The sequence below is a fragment of the Parasteatoda tepidariorum genome, chromosome 11 (assembly GCF_982258835.1).
Source record: "Parasteatoda tepidariorum strain Cologne lab strain chromosome 11, Ptep-v5.0, whole genome shotgun sequence".
NCBI lineage: Eukaryota > Metazoa > Arthropoda > Arachnida > Araneae > Theridiidae > Parasteatoda > Parasteatoda tepidariorum.
The window spans coordinates 9,440,180-9,457,806 of NC_141765.1; the positions used below are offsets into that span (position 1 = coordinate 9,440,180).

At 30.0% G+C, this 17,627-nt stretch overlaps 2 protein-coding genes across 2 annotated transcripts; both read right to left on the bottom strand.

Annotated features, from left to right (window-relative positions):
• Window positions 1-621: 621 nt before the first annotated feature.
• Window positions 622-1,314, bottom strand: LOC147801233 (uncharacterized). Its single transcript, XM_087154445.1, has one exon. The coding sequence runs from the start codon at window positions 1,312-1,314 to the stop codon at window positions 622-624; it is 693 nt and encodes a 230-aa protein (XP_087010571.1).
• A 2,197-nt stretch (window positions 1,315-3,511) lies between these two features.
• Window positions 3,512-5,846, bottom strand: LOC147801234 (zinc finger BED domain-containing protein 5-like). Its single transcript, XM_087154446.1, has 2 exons — window positions 5,103-5,846; window positions 3,512-3,601 (listed from the first exon to the last, which is right to left on the bottom strand). The coding sequence occupies exons 1-2, from the start codon at window positions 5,844-5,846 to the stop codon at window positions 3,512-3,514; spliced, it is 834 nt and encodes a 277-aa protein (XP_087010572.1).
• Window positions 5,847-17,627: the final 11,781 nt, after the last annotated feature.

Sequence of the window (17,627 nt, forward strand, 5' to 3'; positions counted from 1 at the left end):
TCGCTCTTTATCCTCTATTACTTTAGTTGAAGCCTCGTGGAGAAGACTAAAGCAAAACTCAATCCGTTTATTAGGGTCATCTTTGTAATCTAGAGCCAAATCCCTGATTCTTTTGTAGATATCCAAGCTATGTGCGTTGCTCTCAAGGTTCATGATGTGAGACGCTACTGTGGAGTAAGTCGGTGGTGGAAAATATGGTCTTGGTAATCCACTGTCCTCTAAGATAGCTTCAACAGCACCATAATCAAGTAGAAAGTGCACATTACTGCGGACGGAAGGAACCTTCCCGCCGCGAGCAGTTCGCTGATAAGGCATTTCTCGTCGGAGCAGAGATAAAACACGTCTTTACTCGATCACGTCGTGAGCTGATCTCCCCTCTCGAAGGCAAACTGTCATCTGCTTAAGTACTGGACATCAGCCTTTTCACTCCCTGCCTTGGCCGCCGGTTGATGCTCCTCCGCCGGTATTCATCCGCGCAGGAACTATTTCGGTTCGTCCTCCTACCTTCGGTCTTCGATCCAATCCTCGATCCTTCTACCTCGGCTTTTCATGCTATCTGAGCTGTCGCAACCAACAGCCTCTACAGTAGCCCCCTACCAGCGCTAGCGAGACTTTTCCAGCTCATTGCTGATACTTTCCCTGAAACTTAACTCGACGGCCTGGTCTTGTCTTAACCTCGTTTGGTGTGTCACCAGGTTCTGGGATAATAGATTCCTCTGTAGATTCGCTCATAGCAGTTGATTTGCTTTTAGGAAATATGTCCTGTTCATCTTGGGATACATATGCTGGTTTTAGACGATCCACGTTTACCGTGCTTTCCCGGCCATGAATTAGAATCCTAAAAACCTTCTCCCCTCGACTCAGCACTTGAAATGGACCCTCGTATGGTTGCTGCAGGCCTTTTTTCAGGACATCGGTCCTCAGGAAAACATGACTACACGACGAAAGGTCTTTACTTACAAAAACTGCTCTATGACCCTGATGTCTGGACTTTACTGGCAGCAACTCCTGCATGGTCTCTTTTAGCTTTCCAACAAAGTTTGCGGGATCCGCTGTACCAGTAGATGGACATAAAAATTCTCCAGGCAATCGTATCGGAGCTCCATAAACCTTTTCCGCTGTCGTTGCTTGCAAGTGCTCCTTCCATGCAGCTCTAAAACCAAAAATAATGGTAGGTAAAACTCTGGTCCACTGACTTGTACTGTAGGCTCTAATCGCTCTCTTCATCTGTCTATGAAATCTTTCCACTTGACCATTTCCTGCGGGATGATAAGGGCTTGTTCGATGACGGGTCGAACCCAGCCCAGAAAGCATGTAACCTTACGACAACCTTGTGTTTTAACTTTATTTTCATTGTCACGAAAAGGTTTGCAGTAAAAATCTTTTTTCAATGACGTAAAAATATTGCAATTTCCTACCTTTCCTCCTTAAAGGAAAAGTAAATGATTTTTAAATCTTTTCTAAAAAATATTGTTATTTAGGTTAAAAAACAAGCAAATTGTAAACCTTATTTTTTGCATTTTTGTTTGCTGTCATGATTAGATTAGCAGAAATATTAAGCGAAAACCTTTTTCAAAGGAAACGAAATAAAGCAAATATTAACCTTTTCAGCGAAAATATTAATAAATAATGAGAAAATATTTTGCAAAGGACCTCATTTAAGGGAAAGCAAATAAACGAACATAAGACCATGTTTTTGGATTGTTTTTTAAGGTCTGCGAAAGTACAATACGAAGACTTTCTTTTAAAGGTTTCTCGACACAAGCACAAGGCCGGATTAACCATTAAGCACACTAAGCACGTGCTTAGGGCACCAGGGGATAGGGGGGGCACCACAAAGCTTGACTAAATGTTAGGAGTATATAATTTAATTTTTTTTTGAAACATTATTTAAAAAATTTATTATTTTGAGTTTCCATTTTAAGAGTAGATAACAAGCTTTTCTAAGTACGAAATTTTACATAATAAAAGAAAAAAAAACAAAAGATGTTATGTATCAAAAGTTTTTGGTCTTATAATTAAATTAGGTAGCGAATTTCGATGCGATAAAAGATCTATTTATTTATCCATTACAATGATTCTATAACATACTGCTACGATTCATGTTTACATAATATTTTTCGCAGTTGTAGCAAAGTTAATACTTCGTCAATTTGAATTTTTTTTGTAAAAAAAAAATTTATTTACAACATTTTGATGCAATGATTTGATGATGCAAAATATGTGATTTTTGATGTGAAAAAAAAAACAGTATTATGCATGTTTGCAGTTTTTGTGCATGTTTTTGTTTTTATGTGCTGCACATTTTTCAAAAATATTTGCTTACACTATATTTTTAATTATATTCTCATTGCAACTGGAAAAAGAAGTCATCAAATTACGTAAAGGTTGTGTTACAGAAATTTATTTCAAAATTTTACGTCAAATAATTTCTTTATTCACTAAATTAAGAAAAAGGAGCTGTGTTTAAGTATCATTTTTCGAAATTTCTTTGTGGAGGAGAGGTTAAATTTGCGAAAATATGACCACACACTTCGCATTACTTATATATTTTTTTTTTATCTATATATAGCGAATGTTGAAATTAGATTTTAAAACTTAAAATATATACTATGTAATATGAATGCAAGCAGCTAGTCTTTTAATAAGGAAAGAATTACAGGTTCCTTAGAGTGTTGTATAAATACAAATGTTATAAAAGTTGAGCACAAAAGATGTGTAAATTCACAATGTGAATCGGATGTTCGTTGACGGTGAAAAATACGTTAAAAAGAGTATCCATTAAAACTAATTTAATATTAAAATCAAATATATGAAATAACAAGCAATAAAATCAAATTTTCGATCATTGAATTGGGTTTAGTGCAAGTAAACTATATTTTGTGCATCTTATAACGAAATTTGTAAAAATTACAATTAAAAATAAGAAAAGTTCTGAAAATTTCAAATCAAAATTAAATAGCAAATTTAAGAAAGATATAAAGATATTTTTATTAATTGAATTTAAAAATATGTTTAATAACTAATAAAGAAAATCCTTAATGATTATGATTAAAGTTAGAGCCAATCAAAATTATTAATGAGAATATATATATATATATATATATATATATATATATATATATATATATATATATATATGTGTGTAATTTCATCAACTTTTATTAAGATGATAATTTGAACATGTAAATATTTTAAAAATAATATTATTTCTGTCACTAAAAATAAATTTAATCGTTGCTTTTAATTTTTACTTGCAGCTCGTGTGTACATCAGATTGAAATAAATAAATAACTAATTAAGGTATTTCCATTGTCCATTTAACTTTTTCTTAAAATAAAAATTGGTCATTCTGCATAAACGAGTGGGAAAAATATTGTTGTTCCTGTTATTTTATTATAAGCACCAGACTTCTGGGAAACGGGTTCAATTTAACCTGATCTTGCTTTCTGCATGTAACAAACAATCCCGTCGTAAAACAACAAAAGCTGTTTATTGCCAGCATTCGATTTCATGAATTCAAAGACTCTTGAAAAGGACCACCGTGATTGTCCCCAACATATGCGTTAGAATACAAAGCTAAATTTTCTGAGAAGAACCACTTTAAGGACAAGACAAGTGTAACCAATTGATTTACTACAGACAGAGAACATCCTTTCATCTCAGATATCTTTAAGCATCCTATAGTCCAGGGCTTCTTAAACTTTTTTATATAGCGACCCCCTTCAAGCTTAGGAAATTTCAAACGACCCCCTCCTCCATATAATGAAATATATATTAACCGTAGATGTAGATGTAATATCGCACTATTTTACAATGTAAATAAAATAAGGATTAAAGAATACGTACACATTCATTTCACATATATATAATTGGAAACGTTGACGGGATATCGGTCGTAATAAAACACAATAAATAGAATGACATAAAACTATATATATATTTATTCAATAGAAAAAATAAACTTTTGTAACAATTTTTTTATAAGAAAACATAAAACTATATCTATATATTCAATAGAAAAAATAAACTTTTGTAACTATTTTTTTAATAAAAACATATTATTAACATCAAACAATATTAATGTGACGGATGTGATTGTTTATTTTTACACAAATAATTAAATCTAGGCTCAATTTGAGTTAGTGCAGATCGTAATAAATTTTCAACGTTTATTAAAGTTGAACGGTATTTTGATTTTATGTAAGTTAATGTGGAAAAGGCTGATTCACATAAATATGTTGTACAAAATGGCAGTAATTTGTTCATTGCCATTTCCGATAGTAGGGGATATTCTGATTTGATTTCTATCCAAAATTCATGCACAGGCACTTTGGATTGCAAATCCATTGTTGTGTATCGATATCATTGGGAAAATACCTATGCATGTAAACTTCCATATCCTTCAAATGATTAACTATAATTTTTGTTATAGGAGTATCTTTTTTTGAAATATTGTTACTAATTATATACTCGTCAGTAAATGGAAACATTTCGAGCGATCCACTTTCCACTCTGTTCTTCCATATAAGAATTTTTTTAACAAAGGCCTCAAGTTTATTTTTTAACATAAACATATTAACGCAGACTCCCTGCATTGATAAATTCATATCATTGATTTTATCAAGAATATCTGCCAAATAGCATAGCTTGAGAAGCCATAAATTATCTTGAAAATAATCGGCCAAATTAGAATTTTGCTCTGTTAGAAATATAAGAACTTCATCTTTTAAAGTTAATAATCGTTTCAAACTTCGACCTCTTGATAACCACCTAACTTCAGCATGTAGCGATAAACTTGTATAATCCGAATCCATATCAATGCACAAATTTTTAAACAATCGACTATTAAGTGCTCGACTTTTAATAAAGTTAATGATTTTGACTGCATCAAAAAACACAGTGTTTAATTCTGGTGCAATTTTTTTAACAACAAGTGCCTCTCGGTGAATCATACAATGTGTAAATGTAATATGATCATTTCCAGCTTTAACAAATGCTGTAAAACCAAGATCTTGTCCGGTCATTGCTGCAGCACCGTCCGTGCACACACCAACACAATTTTTCCAATTTAATCCTTCTTTTTCAAAAAACTCATTTACTTTTTTATATATATCTTTTCCACGAGTATGACCTTCCAGAGGACGACAAAACAGTATATCTTCATGAATGCTTCCCTCATAAATATATCTTACAAAAAGTAACAACTGTGCCATTTTTGAAATGTCTGTCGACTCGTCCAGTTGTATTGCAAACTTTGAGCTGTCTTTAAGCCTCATAAGAAGCTGTTGAAATTGATCATTGCTAATGTCTGAAATTCTTTTGGACACAGTGTCATTTGATAATGGAATTTTACTAATTTCAGCAGCATACTGTTTTCCATGAACAATTTCAGACATTCTTATAGCTGCAGGTAGTAAAAGTTGCTCTCCAATAGTAAAAGGCTTTTTCGTTTTTGCTATCAAATACGAAACTTCATACGATGCCAATAGATATTTATCATTCAAAGTAACATACTTCTCCAAAGTGTTCTTTTCTATATTTGATGTTTGCAAAAGACGCTCAAAATATTCTATTGGCTTTTTTGATAACGTTGCATGTTTAGTATTCAAATGTCGTTGCAGTTTTGACGGTTTCATGCTTTCTGCAGCCAAAACTTCTTTGCAAATTAAGCACACTGGTTGTTCTTCATTGTTGTGAGAAGAGCATGTGAAGCCATACTGCAAATATGATTCGTCATATTTTCTTTTTTTTGTTTTGCTAGAAGTCGGATTTGAAGCACTGCAACTTGGTTGTGACGGCGTGGCAGACTTATTAGTTGGAATTTTAATTAGCCATTTATCCATGATGGTTAAATAATAATAAATAATTAAACGAAATGTAGTTGAACTTTAACGTAATAATTAAAAACACCAACTGAAAATTACACAGTAAATACACACATGTCACTACGAAGACAAAGCTGAGTCCAAACTGAAGTACAAACAGAAAAATAACTACACTCGAATCTTTACCAGTGCAATGACAACAAATTACGATCAGATCAATCCCGACGCATGGCGTTTTCAAAGTATGCAGCGCACAAAGGCACCGTATCACAAAGACGCCGAAAAAGAAGCTTTAATTTAATTTTTTTTATTATTCTTTTATAAAAATAATATGCCGATTCGCCTAGCCTAGCTTGATTATGCTTCCGTATTGTATGTGTAAGCTGTAAGGCGACGCGGCGTCTGGGTACTTATAATCACTAAGTTATCTTGCAAACACTGACGCCGGCGGCCAGACATCAATGTCGAACGTTCAGTTGAAAATCGAGGAGCGCGTTGTATTTATTATTTTAAATGCTACTTCCATATTTTCATTTATAGGCCCTACATAACAGTTTTGCATTGCCACTTTTTTCAAAAAATAGTTATAATAAAACTACAATAGTATTTTGTATGATTTTTATTTGTATTTATATTTGTACGTAGTGTGTATACTAATTTTAAAATTTTATTTATAATGATTAAAAAGTATCAGATCTTTGCGACCCCCTTTCAGTAGACTCGCGACCCCCCTGGGGGTCGCGACCCACAGTTTAAGAAGCCCTGCTATAGTCGACTCGTTCCCCCTTCTTTTTTTAGAGGAAAGGGCCATATCTCAGAAAATTCAAATTGTCTTCCTTTCGAGGGGTACAGATACAAATAAATGATGGCTTAAGATTGAAGAAAGTGGGAGGTCTAGGAAAAGAAAAGTTTCTTGATTGACATAATTTTCAACCAATAACTTTATTTAAGCTACAATCAGTAACTAATTTCCCGTATTTACACCCCCCCCCCGTATATACACACAAATTAAACATTTTGGTAAACACTTTGCACCTTAGTTTACAGGATTTTGTTTCAACTTGGTTCGTGTTTAGATTATTTTACTTTTTCGCATTGTTTAATTTTTATTTAACTTTATCGATTATTTTACTATTTGATTTTTGTGACTATTTCGGGCAACGATCATATAAAGACAAACATGACTCTTGCAGAAATTTTAGAGTTGACGTAAGTAACCATTTATTCTATTTAAATTGTATCCCTTTCCTTGTTCCCAATGTTTATTAAAAATGAAAATGTTTTTATAAACAATACTTGAGGAATCATCTAGGAATTGGGCAAATAATTTTAATTATTAAATTTTGAACAGGTTTTTAAAGGCAGATTAATGAAATATAACTTTAATTTTGTTCAAACGAAATCACTAATTTATTTTTAGGAAAAGCTAAAGTCAGGTGTTTGATAAATAGCCTTGTTAAAATGATTAACTTTGATGTTTCTCCACTTCGAAAATATTTATTTTCAAAATTTTTCTTTTATCATCTTTGCGCCTGTACCGAAATTTTAAATTCAAAAGTTCTTTTTCTTCTTTTTTTGTGTTAAAATGTGTACTAAGATCTAGTAGAAGGTATTTCAAAGTTGGTTATTTTAACATATAATGTAACATTTAATGTATAATATGTAAAATAACTAACCATCTTTTCTTAAAAACTTAAAAGTTTATTTGCAATTCGTAATTAAATTTTATCATTTTAATCTTTAAAATAGTTAATATTGCAATAGGCTATTGAAATTATAGTATCGGTAGTTTTTCCTTATTTTTACAAAGTCATTTCTTGTATATAAAGTTTATAAGGAACAAATAAAACTATTGTTTGTGACTCTAAAAATTATTATGATATTTTTACGGAAATATGAGAAGAAAAAAAATAAATTTCATGAAAGGAAAAAAAAAATGGTAAAATTATACGTGAATGCACAGAAAAAGTTTATTGTACTGAAACATTATTCTAAATATAAACATTATATCAACATTATTCTTGCTTTTGAAAGCATGCTGTAATAGTGTACAGCTTATATTGCTTCAGGTAGTAGCTAAACCCCTCAAATAATTTTATCAATAATTATTATTTATCGATCAATATTGATTATGTCTAAATAAATATAAGTAAAGAGTTTAATTTTTCTAAAGCATTATAATATTTTAATTATAAAAAATTAATTAAACCTAAATGAAGGAATAAAATTACAATTTTTAAAAATTATATAATTTTTTTTACATTTTAAGCATTCTATTACAGAATAATACTCAAAAGTAATAAAAAAAAATTTCAAGTTTTTGTTAAAAATACAATGTGACATATTTCTTAGGAGGGGATGCCGTATTATAAGTTTTAAGAAGTAATTAAATTGTTTTAAATAATTGATCTTATTGAAATAAATTTTATTCTATGACGTTATAATTTAAATATTTATTCGATTTTAAATAAAAATTTCAAGTAACAATACACAAATTTTATTTCGATTTATTTTATGAATTTGTCTTTAAATGTTGTAAAGAATATGTGAAATATTTAGTACATAAAATTTGAGTAGGCAAAGTAGATTTCGGTTGGTTTAAGATAAATGTTGGTTCAATAAAATTACATACAATACCTCTGTTTATGTTTCTAAGGATTGTATTTTTCCAAACCTAAAATTATTTTCTATAAAACTTATGTGGTATTATGTACGCGTATGCATACAGGAATAAAAAATATCGTTAACATACACCAAAAGAAAAAAAAAGTGAATAAATTAAAAATGATGGTTTGTTATGTTCTACTGATTATTAATTAAGTTTAGTTTTTATATTACTATTCATTGTTGCTCTATTTATGTTTTTGTTTTGTATTATAAAAACACGAATGTTCAAAATTTGTAAACGAAAATCTGATAATTGAATTTATAGTAATTTAAAGTATTTTGTTTTTGCATTTATTTACTTATTGAGGACAGAGTGTTTATTTACTGAGACAGCTTTTTCAGACCAAAGTTACTGCTATCACTTATGACATTTTTATGTACAGGTTTAATGGAGTAGTTTTAAGTGATTTCTATTATTTTTTCTAAAAAGTCATTTTTTTACTAGTCAAATTAAGATTTAATTGTTAGTTATTTATTGCTCCTAAACTCTTCTGTACCTTTGACAGGCTACCTAATTAAGAGAATGTCCAAAATATTAAACAAAATAGTAATAATTTTATTAGGTAATTAGTTCTGTTTTCCACAGATGCAATCTAGAGTGAGTTGTTATTATAAAATAAGTTCACTTATTATTTTTAATCCAGATTTTATAGGATCATTTATGATAATTGTTGCATTTATAAATTTACTCATCACAATTTTTTTCCCCTCATTTCTCTTCCAATCATTATTAATATATTAGGTTTAATAAGGAAAAAGAAATAATGAAAAGCATTATTATTTGTAAAAGTATGTTGTATTACATACAGTGCGTAAAATAAAAAAAGTAAAAAACCTGAATAACTCTTGATTTAGTGATCGGATTTTAACTTAGGTTCTAGATCTCAATCTAAATGGTTTAAGGGCCAATCTTAAAATATGCTAATTAGATGGTGCAGAAGATATTTTTTTAAGTCAGGCAAACGTGCTTCCTCTACCTATATATATACATATCTATATGTATGTTATTGTTAAATTTGGATATTTGTCCCTCAAAATATGGATGATATTCGCAATAAGGAAATTAAGGTCCCAAAAGTTCTTTTTTAGGTTGAAAGTTTGGGCTCCATTATTTAATTTCAGTTTTCACGCATTTCGCAATGTCTCGAGAACTTCTGAAACGAATTGAAAAAATTTTATACCTAATAATAAAATTCATTTACCTAAAAATATTTTCCCGACAAAAATAGTTTTTTTTTAAATTATTTATTATTAATAGTCGGAAAAATTTTCAATTTAAAAATGTAAAAATTTTTATATAATTTTAAAGAACATAAATGTAAATGGTAAAATACAAAATTTGAAAGAAATCTGTCGAATAGTTCTTGAGAAATTAAATGTTAAATATATAACTTTTTTAAAATTGAATAATTCAGTTGAATTTGACTGATTTAATACACATTATATTTTATATTTTGTCATTTAAAATGACATTTGTTAAATTTTCAATTTAAAGTTCTTTCGTCTATTCTCTTAAATAAAATAATATAAAATAATTAATGCTTCTTAAAAATTATTTTTGACAAGGAACTATTTTTAGGAAAATGAATTTTATTATTGTGCGCTAAAATTTTTTAGTTCATTTAAAAAAATTCTAGTGGTATGGCTATATATTTCGAGAGTCAAGAATTCGAACATTTAAAAAAAAAGTTATGCTTTTTTTAGAAAAAGATGTGTCTGTTTTTCTAAAGTATTTTGAGTCTTAGTATATAAAAGTTCAAACTTTCGATCATATGTCAAAGTGTTTGCTTTTTTGCACATGGTGCATGTGCACAAACAGAAGTTTTTTTTATATTAATTGAAAAGTTTTCAATTGATCATATTTTAATTTTTTTTATTTAAATAAATATTTTCTTTTAAAAAAAATTTTGATTTTATATTTAGAATTAACACGTGACTTAATAGCAGATGTATTTCTAATTGTTAGAGGGGGGCACCAAAATATTTTCAGTGCTTAGGGCCTCAAGAGGTCTTAATCCGGCCCTGCACAAGCATAAGTAATAGTTCATTTTTAGAAACTTTTCATTCAAACAATCTCATTAAAAAATAAATAAAATTCAAATTTTTTTTTATCTGGAGTTTAAAATTGACTCTTCAATATTTTTTTACAAATTTTACTTTTTTCTCGAATTTGGCTTTAGGGGTCCTATGCGTTGCGGCTCCTTTAAAGTGTCTGGCCTTCTCTCATTCATTTTACCTTATTGCAAACCTAGTTATGGTATAGCAATAAAATATCCGCGAAGATAAATTTTATTTAAAATATTTATATACAGAAAAAACTCGCACAACTGTCTCTTGTGAGCTAGGGGGTCATCGATATTAAGACTCCACGATTTATGACTAACGAGGAGTGATGGTGAAAATAAAATCAGCATTGTGCACCAACCGCATTTATTTCCTAGACAGGCTGGTACTCGCTCTAAAACTGGGAGGATTCAAAACCTAGACTCGCAGTTTTTTTCATCATATCTTTGGAGTGAATTTAGGAACATTTTGTTCACAGAACTCGATGTATAGTGTGCAAAATATGAGACAGATCACTCTGAATAGATTTTGATCTAATGATTGAATTTTTACGTTTTATAACTCAATCTTAATTTTTCGAAGGGGTAATCTCATTAATTAGTGCAGGCGATTATTTAAGTTACGAAATTAAACACAAAAAAAAATCGAGCTAAATCTATCGAATTGTTCCTGTATATATTTAAAATTCGATTTCTCAGAAACTATTCAACCGACTATGCTCAAATTTTGCATATTTTCAGGTGAAATTACATATTTTAAAAGGATGTAAATCTTTTATACCTCCTAATTTAAATTTTGTCACTGCTGTAAAAGATTTTCTCAAAAAGTTTATAAGTTAGCAGGTATGTAAATGTTCAACCATTCCTGAAATTTTGCAGCAGTTTTTGCGTGTCAAGAATTTTTTCGTTACATTATCGGCAAAACACTGTTGAAAATAAAAAAAATGTAAAAGGAACTAATATAAAGAAGAATAAGTCTTTCTAAAGGGGGGGGGGGAGGCTAAAAGTCTGTTTAATTAAATTTTAATTAAGTCGTTCAAAAAATCGGAACATGGTATTTTAAATCTGTTCTCTTTCTCTTAACGTCTTATTTGAATTATCAAACAAATATACGTCTAGAATACATAAAATTAAAATGGAAAAGCAATAAATAAAATTTTAAACGAAGTTCTTTTAAAAACTAGAAAAACTTCTATTAGCCTTATTGTGCCGAAACTTTGAGGCAATGCTTAATGTTCAAACTTCGATATTCTTATTCAATTAAAAATAGTAATAAAAATAAAAGAAAATGAAAAAAAAATAATGTCTTTAAATTTAACTTTTGAAAATTATTGTAAACCCCTGATTCTTCTCACTCTCAAAATGTTGTCTTAAAATCTGCTGCTTACGTCATGCACAAATTTGCACTAATATTACGGCTACTGATCATTTACAATCTTGGAGTTTAACTTGGTTGATTTAAGTTTAAAATTGAAGTTTCTTAATGATATTCTGCTTTATTCTTCCAAGATCCAAGTTTAAGATGTTTCCCTTTAGTTGATGTAAGAAGTAGGTACACTGTTTAATTGCATTTCATTTGTCTTATTAAGTATTTAATTTACGCATTGTTATTTGTTTTTTTAAGATTATCAATTAATATTAACTTAAGAATTTGAAACTTAAATTTATGCTCGGAACGGCCTTATCCAAAGGATATTAAATGGTTATTATGCTTCCTTCTTAAATTCAGTAAGTTTCAAGTAAGCACTGAAACTATAATTTAAATTTAATTATCAATACTTTCATTTATTACTGTTATTACTATTTTACCTTAATTTTTTTTTTTTTTTTTTTGATGTATGAGTTGCCGATAGATTCAAGTATCGGCATTGACAATACATTTATCGTTATTATAAAAAATGGAAATTAGCACTAACGTTAGTTAGATTTACATTAATACCAAAATATAGCCCAACAAATAAAATAATATTTCAGAAATTGAAGATTTATCCACATTAAAAAGTTTTATGAGGCTCCAGACTACTTATCAGGATTTTAAAATAGAAACTGTGTATTACTATAATTTGAATCTGATTTTTTCCAAACGTAGCATTTATAATATTTTCTTAACCCACTTTCGAGTGTATCCATGGCTAGAAGATTGTATTTGTAATTTCGGTAACTTTCCGATTAGCTTAAGCACTTTTAATTTCAAGACAGGATAATATATGTTTTATTCGTTTTCTAATCACCATAAGTAAAATTGATTGCTTATAGGAATAATTGTGATTCATTTTGAAATTGGAATTCATTTGAGAAATTTGATCTCTATAATTGATCAAAAATCGTCGAATGCTGTCAAGTTTCGAATAATAGCCATTAAAATTTTTGTGACCGGTACTAGGACACCCTGGTTCAGTTTGTATTAGGCGATAGTTCGGGTTCAACATGGAAGATAACGTGATCGATTGTGCTAATTGATGGATTGCTTCTACCACAAAATTTTCGGAACTTGAATGTAGTTTATCTATTGATTCGACTTCATATTTATGTATGGTGCGAAACAAAATTACTCGTCTTAAATAACTTTCAATCTAATACGTAAATGGTTTACGTCTTGAGTCTCAATTTTTTTTTTGTTCGAGGACATAATCTTGTACATGCTAATTAATTTATACAAACGATATTTTAAGTTACAAAACCAGATGGCATAAAAAAAAAACCATTTTTTTTCTCCGATGGATTTGAATTCTTGATCCTAAAAATATAGAAGGTAGTCAATATTTTAAAAGTTTTCCAGCCTGAAAATATTGCCAAAGTTGTTTAGGCAGGAGAGCGATTGAATGTTTGGATCTCTTAATGTTAACAAAGCTTTTTGAGTATTTCGCTATATTTGACGAGCTTTTTTAAGCGAATCATGAAGTTTTTGCACACTATTATAATATTCGTTGATCCAAAGATAATTCTATGCAAAAAATAACTTTAAATAAATATTATTTTTTATTTTATTTACTAATTGTCGAAAACACTTTGCATTGCAAAATATAGAAATTTTTTTCCATAATCAAATTCTAAAAAAAAGCTATTTATAGAAAATTCGATTTCTGAAGAATTCTTCAGAAATCGATTTCAATTGATTTCATTCAAATTTTAAATTTTTGATTTGCTTTAAAAGTTATACAATACGAAATTTGCAAAAAGGAATTTTAACATTAAGTGATTCAAACTTTCCACCGCTTTCCTTCATAAACTGTTGATACCATATTTTGCAGATGGCAGGTGCTTCTCCTGTTCTAGGGTCTAGGAACTGAATCCCTCATAAAGTTAGACATTCAAACCAATAAGATCGATTAGTAGTATGTACATTAAAATCCGATCAATAGATAAAATATTTTCAGGATTTTCCCTTTTTGGTGCCCTGTTTATACATAAGTGCATACATCGTTATTGCATAGCGCATGAATATATGCGTACATATATTGAACATATATAAATTGTGTATATACGTACGGGCGTGCAAATATACCCACATTTACATAGATACATATATACATTATATATTCATATAAAGTATGTGTGTATCTACATATATGTGAATTAACGTACATAAGATTATGCATACTTATATGTACTACTTAAAGTATATATACGTATGCACGATACACAAAAAATAAATGGACCATTCTAAATAAGTTTTCATCTAATGATCGTATCTTCACATTCAAGGACTCAATCTTAAAGGTTCGAGAGGATGACATATATGCTAATTACTTAGTGCCCACGATATTTTAAGTTACGAAATCAGACACAAAAACATACTTTCTCTGAACAAACATGCCTTTTTTATGGTGTTTCTTGGGTTTTTGATTCTCAAATTATAGGGGTGGCCGTAATCTGGAAAAAAATAGTCCCAATAGTTATAGTCAGAAGAGCGGTTCAAAGTTTGTATCCCTTAATGTTAATATTTTTTACGTATGAGACCACATCTTGAGAGCATCTTAAATGAATTGAAAATTTTTTTGCACTCAATTAAAAAATTCGTTTGTCCAAAGCTAATTCCATGCAAAATATAAATTTTAGTCAAAATAATATTTTTTTATTATTTTATTCAATGATAGTCTAAAAAAAATTTGAATTTGGTTAAACAATTTTAAATGGCAAAGCGCAACATTTGAACGAAATCAATCGAATAGCTCTTGAAAATGTGACTTTTTCAAAATTCAATTTTTCAGGAACTATTCGATCCATTCTACTCAAATGTTGTATTTTGCGATTTAAAATTTCCTTCTTTAAAATGTCATTAAAAATTCTATACTTTAATAATCCAAAATTTTTTGGCTATTATAAAATAAAATTTAAAAAAAGTAAATATTTACTAAAAGTTATATTTTGCAAAGAATTATCTTTGGATAAACAAAATTTATGTTTGTATGCAAAATTATTTTAATTCGTTTTAAAAGTTCTCAAGACATGGTGAAATACTCAAAAAGTCAAATTAACATTAAAGAGTCTAAGCTTTGGACTCAGACCTCACTGTTGGGACGATTTATTTCAGATTGCGAATACCCGTTGGACGGCTCTTTTGACCAACCTATTATTACCATATTTCCCAGAATTCGGCTACGCCCTATATTTTGTGGGACAGAAATGTGCATCCGTCGAGAAAAGGTATGTTTTTCAGAGAAGGTACGTTTTATTTTTGTCTAATTTAATAACATAAAATATGGTTTGCATTAATTAATTAACATATTTGAGATCCTTTGAACCCTTAAGATTGAGTTCAAGAACGTAAATATCCGATCATTGGATCATCTCGCAGTAGAGTGAACTTTAAGACACGGTTCCCAGTAGAACACCGAAGTCAAGGATCACTGGCTACGGTCAGTGTGTGGATGGGTGATCACTTTGATCAACCTACAAAGGAACCAAAGGTGTGCGGTATCTATCCTAATTAAACTTTTCAACCATTAGGATCTCGATTTCACTCGCATGTCGTCAAGCAGGAGATCCATCCCCTCTGCAGAGGATCAAAATTGTGTTGACATGTCTTCATACCATCCTCAGGAATGTTTCCCAACTCTACACCAATAGCCCATTGTTCATCGTTAGTGCGACATAGACCAACAAAAACAACCGATCATTAGATCAAAAAAATTTCAGAGTGGTCTGCTTTTTGTTTTCAACAAATAATTTATTCATTCCACGTTCATATGACATACAATGTACTCACGTGTGCATGTACTATATGCATGTAGTGTCTAATAACAATGTTATTCATACAACGATATTTAAAGTGACCACATAAATATAATTATATACTGCGTGTGTATGCATGTATTTTTATTTATACGTGTATATGCACCTGTATACAAATAATGTATGCATGCATTCCTGTAGGTACAATATACGTTTGTGTCTATGTACGTACATACAATTCATGTGTATATGCATAAAATTTCATTCAATATACGCAAGTATGCTCACAAAAATTTCCTCTTATTTTTCAGAGAAAGGAGAATATCTGACGAGGAAGTAATTTATTTTAATGAGGATTGTTTCGCTAATTCCTTCATGTTAAATACATTGTATATTCACTGGTGGTTATTATACCTATAATATCATTTGTTTATGTATTGACGAAATAGTTGATTTAATTATGGTGTATCTGTTTTGTATTATTCACTAATGGTTATTATACAGATAATATTTTTATATAACAAAATACCTAATATAATTATGGCATGTCTGATTTGTACTAATACACTTGTCATATACTAATTGTTATGATAATCATAATATTTATTTGTTGTTGTGTGTTAAAAAAAATATGTTTAGAGCTTCTACATTCATTAAACGATTTCTTTTAAAAAAATATTTTGTTATCATTAAGTTTCCTACATTTATCATATCATACATATTAAGTAAGAGATAAATAATCAGTTGAATTTATTTATTTTGACAAAAGAAGATATTTCATGTTAATTTTCTTTGATATACAAAAAACTGAACATTTTTGCACTCATTAAAACTTCTCACACCGCATAAATTTCCGAATAAGAAAGACGAAAATATACAGACCCTCTTTAAGTATTACATATGTTCTATTTAGTTTGTGTTTTCATTAATCAAATCGTCAAATAAAATATTTTAACTTGTAAATCTCTAAACGCGCCGTCACACAATCGTGGGAGAGATGACATCTCGTTCGGAATGACGTTTTAGCTGACGTACACTAGCAATAGTATTAAATTGCATTGTCAATGACAAGGTAGATTTTAGCTGAGCATACGAAGCGCTGCAAACGGAAACCTTATAATTATGTAGATTTAGGATGATTTTCATCTTAGAACTAGCGTTATTCAAGGTTTTTATTTTCACTTGAAAACCCTAAGACAACCTCGTTTTAAGGTTGTTAGGTAGAAGGTTGTTTTCCAAGGTTTTGGATTAGGGTAATGTGCGTGGAATAGAGCAGATTGTCGCAGACCTCGTTTTAAGGTTAGAAGGTTTACATGTAAACCGTGTAAAAAACCCTTTTTAGGTTTACATGAAAAGGTTTTTGTTGGGTGAAAAAAACCTTATATTGCTATCTGGGCAGGAACTTAGTCAGGACATCAAACAGTGAAGCTTCGAATTGTGTTCCCTGGTCTGTTGTGATTCGTAGCGGTATTCCAAACCTAGCAATCTATCCAGCATAGAAAGTCTCAGCAACAGATTTGGCTGTTATATCTGCGAGAGGGTAAGCTTCTGGCCACTTGGAAAAACGATCGACACAAGTTAGACAATAGCGAAAACCTTCTGATGGCAGCAAGGGACCTACGATGTCGATGTGTACGTGCTCGAACCTGGCATTTGGTGGAACAAATGCACCAAGCTTGCACTGCGTGTGACGTGTCACCTTAGAACGTTGGCAAGCTAAGCATTGCTGAGCCCATGTCCTAAGATCTTTTTTTAACCCAGGCCAAACATATCGCTCTTCCACCAACCTTATGGATGGGTGGTCTAATGTAAACAATAACAAGCGTCCTTAAACCGGAAGAAATTTAGAAAATTTCCGGTGTATCCCTCCGCTTATGTTATGACTACGAGGCGA

What these genes read in the sequence shown, in the direction of transcription:
- LOC147801234 (XM_087154446.1), bottom strand. Translation starts at nt 5,846, where the DNA reads ATGGATAAATGGCTAATTAAAATTCCAACTAATAAGTCTGCCACGCCG. An exon ending in GAAAAGATATATATAAAAAA is followed by an intron (nt 3,602 to 5,102) that starts GTAAATGAGTTT and finishes TTGTCCTTAAAG; the next exon opens with TGGTTCTTCTCAGAAAATTT.
- LOC147801233 (XM_087154445.1), bottom strand. Translation starts at nt 1,314, where the DNA reads ATGCTTTCTGGGCTGGGTTCGACCCGTCATCGAACAAGCCCTTATCAT.